Below are 15,172 nucleotides of genomic sequence, written 5' to 3' on the forward strand. Positions count from 1 at the left end.
ACTACTTTTACTGCCAACAAGGCAACTCACAAAGAGGCAACAGGGTCTTTCTGGTGAGATGTCTGCAACCAGCATTCACATACACACCTTGTAACATTTTAAAAGCCACTCATAAGGATGCTGAGATTTAATAAGCTCCAGTACAATACAATTACAAGATCTCTGGGCATTTCCCCCCTTTTGGAATTTAAGAGACAATAAAACAGATTTGGAAGGAAATACTTGAAAGATGCTGGTACTAACCCATTCTAATACTTAAAGCACTTGTGAAGAGATAAATAAAGGTCTACGGTCACTGCTTCTGTATTTAAAATCTAATCTTTTCTCCAGGGCTCAAAGTTCCTTCTTTAATGTTACAAGTTATTTTTCAAGTAAATGAAAGTCTTCATTTGTATAATTTGTAAAATAATAAGGTGGAGATAAATGATCTCAGGATCCCTTCAAGCCTTACAATTTTAATATTTCTGAAGGGCTACTATATTAATGACTTTTTCTAGATCTGGTAGAAAGGAGTAACTGATAAAATCAATATTTTAGTTTTATTTTCAGGGAGCCTGGGGTTACTTTCCATTAAAATTAATATGGTTATACACTTTAATCCTATCACAGAGTTGTAGCAAGAATATTTTTACTAATAATAATATAGACATTACAGAACATTAAAAACCAGCCACATTAGTATTAGGTGTTTTGAAGGAAATGTCAACACTGACTGACAGACTGACCTGATGACTTGATTGCAGTGAGCACACATGGGAGTCCGCTTCCCGGCTGGAATGTGCTCAGCTCTCTGCACGAGGGTGTCTTGGTCACTTGGTGGCCCCACAGCTGAGTTCGCAGGGCCCCCTGTACCTGAAGAAGTTGCATTGTTTGTAATTCTTCCAGTAGAAGGTGCTAGAAGTGAAATGCAAGAGAGTCAGAATGTGAACAAGCTAAATATGAACTTTTCCTAATAACAAATACTGGTTATCTGTTGACACTGTGGCAAAGTTATAACTGTGCTGTAGCTAAACAGGTGAACAAAGAATATAAACCCAAGGATTAGCACAAAATATGAGTGACAACCATGGTGTGAACCTACTCCTTTCCTACTTTCACAGGAGACATGGTTAGGTGAGCATCATAGGTGACATATTTTTTTCCATCTAGTTATCTCTGCTCACCTGAACTAATTAAACTTAGTTCTAAATATACCACAGGCACACAAGAAACTTCAGTGTGTTGCTCACCCACTCTACTCTCTTTCAGTTTGTATTTCTCAAGAAAACCACATCATCAGTTACCAGGCATGCCGATGCCGACTAGTTACTCAGGACCATCCCTAATCCTTCCTGAGCAGCTCTGGTAAGAACAGGTCCAGATTTGGCCGATTTGGCCTCCCCTTATCCATTCCTACAATGCTTCCTGTTGAGATCCTGAATGTTTTCTTTCTGGAGGAGCTGCCAAGATGGCTTTCTCCCTTATAGTCATTTTCCCAATGACCACTGCAGATTGTAATGCTGGCAAACCACAGTTCTCTGACCAGTGTGTGTAGTACATGTCTCTCTGCACTGTACACAAGTCCTTCCAGTGACATCCTCCTCAGTGTCACTTTCCCCCACTCTGCCTTCACTTGGGGCCACAGCAATCCTACACTGCCTCCCGTTTACTTGCACATATGACCTTCTGTGCACAGGTTGTCCTTGCTCCCTTCCCCTTGTTTGCATAGCAACTACCACGTATGATTTAAGGCTCAATTCCTCCATGAACTATTTCAGACCCTCATCCTGACCCACATCTACCATGGTTCCTTCCACATAACAGAGATCAAATATTTGTCTCCTAGGTTCCCATAACTTTCATGAATGACTTAATTATTCTACTAATACTTCTATGTATTTTCTTCTTCAATATAGCATGTTCCCAAGACCTCTTAATCCTATTCTTCAACAAATACAATCTCTGAAATGAACGAATAAATCAATCAATACAATCAATACATTAGTGAGGAAGCACAAATAGGTCTAAACCAGCAGAGAGGGCTTCTCTTTATCCACAAACAATTCAAGTCTAACGGGCTAGAAAATACACACATTTAAATGGTTTAAAGGGAACAACTTAAATGAAAAGTATACACCTACAACACAAAACCAATACTGTGTGATACATATATTCTTCTATGCCCACACAAGTAGACAACATCTATTAAAGGTGTATTAGAATTCTGTAAAATTAATTAAGATAGTTATAAGGATGTTTTTCCTTCATTGGAATAAAACCTGTTGGCAAGGATTTGCAGTTACCGATTCCAAAGTGCTGCATTTCAACAGTACTGTGTGTGGTGCTCACTCTATGAAAAGAGCTTTCAACACCAGGGAGCCCGACAAGGGTGGGAACGCATTTCCACTCCCTTTGGCTTACATATTCTCTTAAACAAATGGGCAAGGTCATTCCTGCCATATCCACTTTTGAGTATCTTCTTGGTACTTCGTTTATTCTCACATTAAAACCCTACCCTCACCTCTACAGCTCTTCAGTTTTTACGCACAGGTTTGCTATCTCCTGAAACACTCGGAAGCATTTTCCATGCTCAGTCTGGAAGTCTTTACATTTAAAGCATGCCAATGGGTCTCCTCTTGGGCACACTACAGCTTTTCCTAAGAACCTCCCTTTTTAAAATCTCCCATGTAGGCAGGCACAGGTGGCAAGCTTCTGCCTCCCACGTCCCTAATGCTTCATGTTTAGACTCTAGTAACTACTTCATAGTAAGTGTTTTCAAGTCAACCCCACCCCCATCCAAACTGTACCCTATCATTTGAATTACGGTTTTGAATTCCTTAAGTCTAGACAAGTTTCATCACTATTCCAGCTGCAAGCTGTGACTTCTTACAATTCCCCATTTCTTGTGACACATGCATGCGTTCTGTGACTTCTTCCATTTCCCCATTTCTTGTGACACATGCTTGTGTGTGCACGTATGCGCGCACGCGCGCGCATACACACACACACACACACACACACACACACACACACACACACACACTTTGCTCAGGGCCCCTTTTAGAAAACCATACTGAACACCACCTCTGTAACCTTCAGCCAATGAAATGTCCAGTAAGTGCAGCTTCCTTACTTTCCCTTGCCCTTGTCTGTAAGATCATAAACATTTTGCTTTCTTCTCCAAAGTCTATGCTGACTACTATGGTAGAAGTGCTCTCTTTCTCTTTTAACATCTATCACACTTTGCCTGGATAATTCACATATATTTATCAAACTCCTGTTCACATCTTCTCTTCTCCGAGTCAATTAGTTCTCAAAAGGGGTACAATATATCCACTCTTTCTTTTCCACTAGAAAACTGCCTTAAGGATAGAAAGTGAAAAGACCAACGGAGAAGAGAAGGACACAGTTCCCTTTGCTGTTTCCGCCCTCAGACTACACAGAAAGCTATTTCTTAAGTGTGGATTAGGGTTAGGGTTTCAAATGGGAAAGTTACTAATTGGAAAATCTGGAAATCAGACCTCAAAGAGAATGAAACCCTTTCATCTACCGTATCACATTATCTATGCATAAGCCCTAAAGTACTGAGTCATCCGGACATTTTATAACAATAAATGAGTACAAAAATTCTCAAACAGTCACTGTGGGACATAATCCATCTGGCACAGGCCTCAAGAAGGTACACGAGGAACTAACTTATTTATATGAGAAGCATTTTTAATCACAAAACATGTAGCTGGATCATAAATACAAATAAGAAGGCTCCAAGTCCTCCTGCTTTCTATTAGTCTCATGTACACCACCTCGGATGTGAAGGAAATTCTCACACACATCTGTTTGCTGCTGCGTGCTAGCACCCGGGCTGGCACACAAAGCTATGTAGTCCCTGCTAACAACTGAGCCCTGAGCAGTTCCAAGGCAGACTTACTTACAATGTGGATAAAATACTATTTCTTCAGACTGGGTCTCACACTTCTCTAGTACAGGCACAGCCAACATCTGAACAATGAAGTGCCATCCTGTGGCTCAAATCACTTGGCAAGATGAGTTGCAAGAACATGAGGCACCGGGTGAACAATAGAACGTGAGCCCTGTTCCCGTGAGGATTCCTGCACCACCTCAGAAAAACAGTCTGCCATGGAGACCAAATGCTTCAAATGTATTGAACCCTCTGTAAAGGTGATCCATCTTGATGACAATTTACTTATCTATAACATTTTTTCTTTCCTTTTACTTTTTAGAAAGACAGTCACAGAGGAACATGACACCAGTCCCATTTCACAACGTGGACATACAAGCCACGAGTCAGTCATAGTCAGTCCAGTGTCACAGGAACATTGGCAAGTGAGCTCCACTTTACATTAGATTTCTTCTTCAACCTTAATCCTGAACAAGTTTCATTAAATTTGGATTCTTTTTGGAGAATTTCTACCTCAGTGGAACCTTGTTTGAAATGTTTTCCTTTCGTAATAAACATATTTCAGCAAAACTCTTAGCTACTCACTAAACCATGAGAATGTCCCCTTCATTAACTAAAATTGCTACCTTAGTTTTTTAAGGGTTAAAAATGACACAGATCCATACCTGACCTTTCCTTTTGCTTTTCAACACTTGGTATTTACAGAGATTAACATCAAATAAGTTAAACTGGTATTAAATAATTTATCAGTATACTAGATGGCTCTCAGCGTATAAAAAAGGATGTTAAAACAATCAAGTAAAATACACAGAATAAAAAGTAGTTGAATTGATAGTTTTAAAAATATTTGTCATGATGTATCTCTTGTAATCTGTGACTTCTTACATCTCTCCATTCCTTACCATGCACTCTTACACACATGTGTATACACACACACACACACACACACACACACACACACACACACACATATCCACAAAACCCTACACACAAAACCACTCACACATCTATGAACTCTTGTGTCTGTTGAAAGGTTAAAGGAAATAGAGAAGAACAGATTTGTTTCATCATTACAACAGCGTGATTGTTAGCACTCAGCAGATCAAGGAATGCACAGAAAAGGACAGTGACTGCCCAAGGCCACGAAATTAAGCAACTGGTTCATGAACTACTCAGCCTTGAGTGTTGTGCTGGGTTGAGCAGTATGAATATGAACTATTTCTGCATTTTGAAGTTTATAGAAGGTTATAGACTTGTAAATAATCGATTTTGTTAAAGTAGGATGCAGTGTAGGTATGTTTCTCAAAGCCACAAGTAACGTGGCTTTGTGTCCCCATCCAAGGTGCTACGAGATGGTGGTGGACCCTTTCATAAGGTGGAGTCTAATAGGTATTTTGTGGGGGCATGATCTCCTGATGTTGGCTGTTAGGTGAATGGGCTTCCTCTGCCACATGATCCCGCCATGATGATACTTCATCACAGATTCACAAGCAGAAAAGGACAATGGACTGAAACCTGTGCAACTACCCTCTGATTGGATGTGAGGCCTGCTGCACAGAGAACTCATGCCTGGTACCATAAGCCTAGCTAATAACAGGTATGGTGAGTCCATCCCTAAGTGGGGAAAACTAAATTCACATTATCAAGCTGCCTTTTAAATATATATTTGTACTCATAGACAAAATCCCTAAGCTTTAATCAGAGAGGCATCTCTTTACAGTGACTTGACAGTGAATATAGAAACTTGTGGATGCCCAAGAAGCTAAAAATAAGTGACAACTGAGGACTCAGCCCTAAACTACACATTTACATGGAGAAGACATCAAGGATGGGAAAACTCTGTGGAAGTATGTAAGAAATGGAAATACAGTGAAGAAGTGTGAAATGCCAACCTCTAGACTCCATATAGCCATCTGCAACAATGAATTCACAGCTGTAGTTACCTGCACCAGGCCTATGTAAGACAGGTCCTGTCAACAATTGGTTAATGTAGTGGAAGGAGCTCACAGGACTCTTGTGATTTACAACTCAAAGCCCACCGAGGTCCTCTCCAACTGATAAGCAAGTTTAAGTGCACTAGTATCAGATTTTTTCCTTTACTGAAAAAAGGTCTACACTCAAAGACTCTATGTACCAGGCAGTGGACTAACCATTGAACTACTGGCTCTTGCCAGTGTCTAGGAGAGGAGGACTCATTGTCTCCAGTCGTACACCTAACCTACTGCTGAGCCTACCAAACTATAGTATAGAGCTCCAAACCCATGGCCACTTCGACAGCCCTGGTTAAACTCAGTAGGTCACAAACAAGACAAACAGATGTGAACCTGTAGGGAAGAGGTTGTAGGGGGATTGGAGAGGGTAAGGGTGTGTGAGAGTGGACAGTATGTATCAAGTACATTTGTCTAAGTTGGCAAATAACTAATTTATTTTTACAAATCTTAAAAATAGTAAGGAAAATAAACCTTTAATCTTTTAATGTTGATTATTATCTTGTGTATTTTTTCACCCATAGAAAGCTGATTAACACTTGGAGTGAGTACTAGGAGTTGGAAAGATAGTAAGTTTATCAATTAGCTATTCAATCATTCAGCAAGTATGCTGGGTAGTTTTTGTCAACTTGACACAATCCTAGCCATAACTGCGAACAGGAGTCACAGCTGAGGAACTGCCATTATCTTCTATCATATCCGTGGGGCATTTCCTTGATTAGTAACTGATGTGAGAACATCCAGGCCACTGTGGATGCCACCACTGGGCAAGTGGTTCTGGGTTGTATAAGAAAGCAAGCTAAGCAATCCACAGAGCGGATTCAGTTCCTGCAACCAGATTACCACCTTGAGTTCCTGCCTTAATTTCCCTTCATGGTGGGCTATATAAGATGAAATAAACTGTTTTCTCCTCTCAGAATTGCTGTGGTCATGGTGCTTTCCACAGCAATAAAAAAGCAAACTAGGATGGGGAGCATATACGAAAAACCTAATGAACAGACACGACAGAAAGGACAAATATACAATAGATGACAGCATGCACAGTCTTGGTCCTCAGATGGGTGAGGCCTTAAAAAAAAAAAAAAAACTTTTGTTGTCATTCATGTCAATACAGTCAGAATATTGAGTATGTGAACTCAGAACAAATATCTAAAGCTGTAATGATGATCAAAGAGTCGCCAGCATATTTAGATTTGAGTTACAGAACTGAACTATATGCAGTGAAAGTAGAAAATAGAGGTACTCCTTGGACAGAAAACAAGCAGTGTAAGAACCTTAAAGACAGACTTGTAGGAGGAAATCTAGGAGAATATACCACAGAAGCCAATAAAGGAAAAGGTGGGAAATCTGGCTCCTTAAATGACACCTACTCCAAAGTCTTTATCTCTATGAATGCATTCATTTAAACACATATAATGAATCAATTACATGCCATGTTCTTTGCTAGTGACTACTTTGACTCACTATACTATGAAGGCAAATGCGATGCTCAAGCATGACAGAAATGTGGAAGTTCTAACTCCTTGATCAGCTTAGGAGAGACCAATCATAATCAAGATGATTACTCTCTACTATTTTAATTTTTCATTTCCTTACTATGCTGCCCTAGTTAGCTTCAGCTGTCAACCTGACACAGCCTAGAGTTATCTGAAGACATCTCAACTAAGGACTGGCCAGATCAAGTTGACCTATGGCCATGTCTATGAGTAGGTCTTGACTGAAGACTGAAGTGGAAGGCACCAGCCCACTGTGGGTGGCACCATACCTAGCCAGGTGGCCCTGAGCTAAATAAAGGTACAGAGCAAGAGAGAAAGCAAGAGGACAAGCCAGCAAGAAGCCTTTGTCCACCATTTTTGTTTAGTTCCTGTTCCAACTTCGCTCAATGATGGACTATGATTTGGAAGTCTAAGCCAAATAAAACCTTTCTTCCTCAAATTGCTTCTGGTCAGAGTGCTTTATTACAGCAACAGAGGTCAAAATGAGCGTACTTGGATAATTTAGGAATAATGTATTAAAGCACTATTTTTCCCTTTTTGCTTGTAAAACTATCATTCAAGATACAACAAACCTGTCCTAGAGCCTCTAACAGTTTAGATTATATTAAGACATTAGTATATTTTGTAATAGGCTATTTTATATTCCACAATGATATTTTTTTCTTTCTTTAAACATGGCTACTTATTCCTTAAGTCATTAAAGCTAATAGATGCAAAATTATTTAAATAAAGCATATGCATGTAAGGGTTGATACCTTATATTTTAAAAAAAAACATTTAATAGGAGTACACATTTGTGTTTGTATGTTTATGAATAAATAAGCAAAATAAAATTATGCTAATTAACATAGAAATAACCATAAAAACTATGATTCCTTATAAAAATCATGTAATATTTTACTTTAATTGTCAGAAGAATAAGGCTGAAAATGTTAATGAATATGAATGTTTCCAGAAAGGAAAAATGACAAGTGTCCACTGCTCCAACAAAACAGAAGTCAGAGATGAATTATGATGTGTAAAACAACTGTTTGAATGGCAAGTGCTGTCTTTATTAGAAACCCTGGGGCTTATATAAATAACTGGTCCTTACTGAAGTGACACTCTGCCATTCTTGGGGAGATAAAGACTTGTAACTCAACAGTGGAGTATGTTCTCAAAGGTATGGTAGAAATTTTAACACATAAAAACTTGAGTAGCAGTATGGCAACACACATGCATATAATTGTGGACAGTGAGTCTAACTTCTCTGCCCCTTCTGCAACCACCTTAAACAGACGATGGCCAAGAAAAATGTACAGGGTCTGTGCATTTTTTTTCCTATCAATCTCCTTATGCTGAAAGCATAAACAACAGTCTACTTTTCATAATCCAGGCGTGAAATCATATCCATCAAAAATGGAAAAGTTAAGCCAAGATCTAAGATCAGAGGATATTCTGAGGTTTGTGCAATTTTTATTAAATGGAATAAAGGACTTGCTTAATTCAATGATTAAAAGCTAACTTGGACAGATTCAGCTCTTATCATCTATGTAAGCAGTGGAGAATGCTGGCATGTATGCCATGAAGAATGGAAACAGGTGCACAGAAGGCTAAGTATCAAGTAGCCGCAGCTTCACGAGGACAGGTTCTTCCATTAGCACCATCCTTTCAACTCGAAGAACCTAGATTAAACTGGATCTAGAATGTCTTAATTAAAGTGAATATAGGGATTGGATTAGGTATACTCTCTTTTAATTTTTTTTTTTATATTGCATGCCTCCAAATATTAGTCAGTACACAGACTTGTCTTTTTCTCTCTATTGAGCTTACACAAAAATTTTCTTTGGGTCACAGTTACAATTACACAGCAGATATTAAAACACACACACACACACACACACACACAAGCTGTCAACACAGACGGTTTACTAGCATTAATTAAAGTCAACAAACAATTCATTTCTCACAATATGCACAGCATTTTCTGAATAATTTCATTCATTACGTTGTGATGTGAGACATATGGTGGGAAGACAAGTTCATGCTTGTGCCAAGCTAGTGTTATTCATAAAAAATGGAAAAGAATAAGAGCAAAGGAAAGAAACAAAAAAGGACCCAGATAAAATATTTATTTTTTAAAATCTAAAAGACTTATTTAACATGTATCTGTACATTTGTGTATGTTCCACACCTTTAACTGCTCAGCCATCTTACCAGCACAAACATCTTAAACGGAGAAACTGAAGTGTAACCCATAGCCTCAGGAATATTAAAAAGGACGGTTAAATTTAGCTGAGGGCTGGGGAGGCAGCTCAGCTAGCAAAGGCTGGTTCGAGGCCTCTGATTTCTGCCTCACTATCGATACTGGGCCCTCAGTGGGACCCCTCTTGGATATGATGTTGTTGTGCTGTGTTGTGGAGATCCTGAAGCTTTGGGTATGCAGGACTGGACCCTTTATGTGCTCCAGCAGTTCATACATGGGGTGGGCCAATTCATAGCCCTGGTTCTGGGTCTGGGTGGTAGCTGGGTTAGTCAGCCTGATTAAATTATTTAAGTGGGAAAACTCACTTAATCCAGGTTTTCTGTGGTGGGAAGATCCACCTTTAATCTGGGCCATACCTTCTGGTGGCAGCCTATATAATGGATATGGAAGAAAAAGCTCTCTCTTTCTTTGCCTGCTTGCTCTCACTCTTGCTAGCAAGTCTATTCCTTCACTATTATTAGATCCTACTTCTTTGGGATTCTGGAATATACTGAAGACCAGTTGAGACATTCAGCCTAGTGGATGGAACGACTACTGGATTCTTGGACCTTCTGTTTGCAGGTAGCCATTGTTGGACTAGTTGAACCACAACCTATAAGCCATTTTAAGAAATTACACACACAAACACACACACACACACACACACACACACACACACACACACTTAATACTAGATTTCTAGCTAGGTATGGTGGGTCTCTCCTACAATCCTACCACTGGGAGCCTGAGAATAGAGGATCATGAGTTCAAGATTAACTTTAGCTAGTGAATTTGAGACAGCCCGGACTACCTAAGACTTGGTTTCAATTGACTATAAAAATAATTGTAGAATTTGGCTCATATTTGGATAAGAAAACATGTAAGTATATATATTGAGAATATTTCATTATTTCTAAAGATGTGATAAAAATAACTTTAACATTTTCTCAACAACAACAACAAAACGCCTAATCCGAGAGCAAAGGAGGAGAGAGAAGAAGGACTCACGTTTCCCATATACACAGCATCCTCCTTAGGCAGACAAAGAAGGATCGATACAGAAAGAAAAGAAAATACAAGATTTCATCATGCTAAATGATACTGTTTACTAAGCTGTAGCATTAGAAAAGCCATCACTTGGGCTCAGTTTCCCAATCTGGAAGACAATAACTACCACAAAATAAATAACTATCACAAATAAAATGAAACCATGTAAACAAACTGTTGACTACATTACAGAGCGTACACAATGGCTCCCAAATCTCAGGTGCTGAACTCTGACAAGAGACTTCAAATGAGGAACTCACCCACTCATTCAACCACCACCTAGACGCCAGACACAAAATCGACACCAAGAACTCTACTTAAATGCTATACCCAGAGATAGGCACTTGCCTCCAATCATCTTCTGGAGGTTGATACTGACGAGCAAATAAGTAATTACATGTGAAATAGAGCTGGTACTGCAAAAGGTGTTTCCAGATCCCCAGCTAAGTTTGTATTTACTGAGAAGAATTAGGAAGCATAAGCATTTTTCTTGTACATATGGTTTGAATCCAGAGTTGAGGTTTTTCTGTAAAGAACCATAAAATTACTATTTCAGACTTTGTGTGACTTTTTGACTCTTGCAAATGTGGTGGTCTGAATGGAAATGGCCCCCTGAGGTTCCCAGGGAGTGGCACTATTAGTGGTACCTGTAGGTGTGGCTTGTCAGAGGAAGTGTGTCACTGGGGATGGGCTTTGAGGTTTCTGATGCTCAAGTCAGGGCCAGTGTCACTCTCTCTTCCCAATGTCTGCTGAGATGGATGTAGAACTCTCAGCTACCTCTACAGCACCTTGTCTGCCTTCACACTGTCATGCTTCCTGCCATGATAATGGACTAAACCTCTGAACTGCAAGGTAACCCCCATTAAATGTTTTCCTTTATAAGAGCTGCCATGGTCATAGTGTTTCTTCACAGAAATAAAACTACAACTAAGACAGTAAATATTCAACTATGCCACTGAAGCTGGAAAATAGCTATGGATGATATGTAAAGAAGTGAGCATGGCCACACTTCAATAAAACTTTATTTACAAAAATAAATGGCAGGTAGGCCAGATGTGATCAAGGACACTCGAACCACATGTGTGAGATAATAAGAGTAGCAACTCTTTAAGAAAAGCATTTATGACTGAACCTAGGTATTTTCTCTTATAAAAAGATTACTATACTAGCATGAAATGAAATTGGGAAGAAAGAAGGACTTCTACAGCTGTGCCTTCACAACACTGGCCAGCTTCCAACATCAAAAGAAAACATCCATAAATAAGGAAAGGGGATAATTAATGGTGTTACTTTTATTGTTTCCTATTCAAGAAGCATGATTTTAAACTCAAACAAACTTGCTATCTGAGGATAGCAAGCATATTCTCTGCATCACACCCCAATTCTTACAGTGGACAACTTCCCTCAGGTGTCTGTGGCAAGTGAACTATTTAATGATATAAAAATGCAGAGAGCAGATGGCAATAAAACACTATTAGAAGAGATGAAATTCATGTAACTGGTAGCAGTTTACTTACTCATACAAAAATTTAAAAATAGAACCAATAAATCCATCCATCTTAGCTAAGCAAATCTAGTTATCTCGATATATTAGTGTAGCACAAAGCCTACAATGAAGTTTGGGGTGGTTGTAGCAACAGCAATTTCCTTTCTCACCCATATCTACTTTAGCTTTCAAATAAAGATAGAATTTACATCCACTTACAACTGAGATGAACACTATTCAGTCTTTGATCTAATCAAATCTCATAAATAATTGAGTTTTTCTTGGAGAGAAAAATAACGTATTAAATCTCTCCCAAGCTCTATCTACCCATAATAAAGTAAAAAAAGCTGTATTTTACTTCTAAAATGTACCCTGCAGCACAGGCATCATATGATAGAGGGGGTGAATTAACTAGAATCATAGCTAAATCATCTGAATTTCAAACATGTAGTTTAGATGCAAAGAATATGCCACTCAGAGCAGATTTCAGTGGTTGTCAGGCACATGACTAATTCAATCTGTCCTCAAAAAGAATCCTTTCTATGCTACCTCTACAATCTAGTCCTCCTTACGTAATCACTGATGTGCTCTTGCGACTCAGGAAATGTGCTAGGGTCAAAGTAATAGTCCACCATATTATAAATTGGACAGTTCCTTTTACTTTTCTCAGAGCCTGTTAACTATGTACATGTAATGACTTAGAGTGTAGACTTGATAAAGATAGTTACCAAAATTGAAAATACAATTAAAACGATTCTATCATTTTATTGTAGATGATGCAGTTTGTTCCTTTCTAGGCTGCTGCTGCATTCAAGTAAGACGATGAGTTCTCCTTCAATAAAGAGTGTAAGACATCTAACATCAGTACATTAAGTACTTTGTAAACTATGTTTTGTCCTTTTCCTTTGACATCTGACCACACCAAATTTACTGTTCCCTAAAATATTTCTAACTGATCACACTTTTATATTACATAACGTAAACAAGCTTATTTATAGTGTACTTGCCGAAAATACAACTTACATTCTTTAGAAAGCACTGATTTTTATACTTTCACATCACCATCAATTAAGATCCCTTGCTTTTGCTGCATATTAAAGCTTTTTTGTATCAAAAAAGAAAAGCAAGTCAAGGGTTGGGGAGATGGAAAAGAGAGAGTAAAGTGCTCCCTCTGCACACAGCGAGCAAGAGTTTGGCACATATGTGAAAATCAGGCCTGTGGCATGCTTCACCCCAGCAATGGGGAGAAGTGGGGAGACAATCCGGTTAAAACTGTGAGCCTCAGGTTCAATGAGAGACCCTGTCACAAAGACATAAAATGGAGAATAAGAGGAAGACACCCAACGCCAACCTCTGCCCTCCACAGGGGCATGCATAGCGAGCACACCCACACGGGTGATTACACACTCATGCACCCATGTATACTCACACACCAAAAAAGAAAAAAAGCAAATTATTACTAAAAACCGTGTGCCACCGGATATAAAGACAAGGATGACTTAGCAGGAATGCTGGGAAAGCTGGGTGTGCAGGCACCTGTCTGCACTCTCACCGCCTGGAAGGGCAGGCACAAGGTGAATCTGAGGCCAACAACAAGGGCTCCAGCAAGGCTCTGCTGAAAATGGCATTGCATTGAGGTTTCTTCAATATGTAATATCAGAAGTCAGGAAAGCGGAACACCACATGACATGTGATGACTGTTTCTCAGTGAGATGCTTTTGTTCTCATCTAAATACCTACACTTGCATAGATGCATTTAATAATAAAAGCCTTTTTTTTTTCCTTGCCACTGTCAGCAGACGTGAAAGTAAACAAGGCTCAACTGGGAGCTGTATGGGCACACAATTAAAGAAGGCGTGCAGGTGATGCTGCCCTTACATGGAAGAACTGCTAATGAAAACAGCAAACGAGAAAGTTTCAGCAAACCCAACATTACTGTGAGAGAAAATGTGCTGGACAGTCTTATGTCAACTTGACACAAGCTAAAGTCATCTGAGAAGAGGGAACCTCAATTAAGAAAATGCCGCCATAAGATAGGACTATAGGCAAGCCTGTAGGACATTTTCCTAATTAGTGACTGATGGGGAAGGCCCAGCCCACTGCGGGTAGTACCATCCCTGGGCTGGTGGTCCTGGGTTCTATAAGAAAGCAGGTTGAGCAAGCCAGTAAACAACACCCCTTCATGGCCTCTGTATCAGCTCCTGCCTCCACTTTCCTGCCCTGTTTAAGTACCTGCCCTGATTTCCTTCAATGATGGACTGTGATGTGTGTGTAAGCCGAAAAAGCCTCTCCAAATTGCTTTGGTCATGGTGTTTTGTGCAGCAATAGAAACTCTAAGATGGAAAACAACAAAACATTTCATTTTTAATGGCTCTTTTACCTAAAGAAAATTCCAAACAATGATTTGGGGAAAGGAATTTTAAGGTATTTATCAAAGATAAATGATAACGTTAATAAATTTATTGAGTATTACTTACAGATCCCATCAAAGATTTTGAAAATGAGCAATAAGGAACTGTATATTAGGAGAAATAAATGCCTAAGCAAAAGGAAAAGCTGCATACATCAGGCCATGAAAAAGGTAACCTTAAGTTTATTTTGAGTAAAGTGAAAGATGCATCCAATCCAGATTTATATGTTGCAACTTGGCATATTACACTAAAAATCAAATATATAGGCAGCCAATTGTTTATGCCATAGTCGAAATTGCTTACAACCAATCATAACCCTTTAGTGTCCTAAAATCTCATAGGAAGTGGCACTATTAGGAGGATGGCTTTGTTGGAGTGGGTGTGGCTTTGTTGAAGGAAGTGTGTTGCTGTGGGGGTGTGTGTTGAGGTTTCCTATGCTCTGGATACCACCCAGTGTTTCAGTCAACTTCCTGTTGCCTGCAAGATGTAGTTCTCTCAGCTACTACTCCAGCTCTATATCTGCTGCATGCCACCATGTTCTCCATCATGATAATGGATGAACCTTTGAAACTGTAAGCAAGTCACCTCAATCAATTGTTTTCCGTATAAGAGTTGCCCTGGT

At 39.3% G+C, this 15,172-nt stretch overlaps 1 protein-coding gene across 7 annotated transcripts in view; it reads right to left on the reverse strand.

The window, feature by feature from the left end:
* Positions 1-15,172, reverse strand: part of Pdlim5 (PDZ and LIM domain 5) — a 169,671-nt gene that overhangs the window by 18,751 nt on the left and 135,748 nt on the right. For all 7 annotated transcript variants that reach the window (XM_037207140.1, XM_028855384.2, XM_028855381.2 and 4 more), the window contains one exon: positions 726-894. In XM_037207140.1, coding sequence (XP_037063035.1) covers positions 726-894 — 169 coding nt within the window. The remainder of the gene's footprint in view (positions 1-725; positions 895-15,172) is intronic.

This window comes from Peromyscus leucopus, chromosome 6, assembly GCF_004664715.2.
Source record: "Peromyscus leucopus breed LL Stock chromosome 6, UCI_PerLeu_2.1, whole genome shotgun sequence".
NCBI lineage: Eukaryota > Metazoa > Chordata > Mammalia > Rodentia > Cricetidae > Peromyscus > Peromyscus leucopus.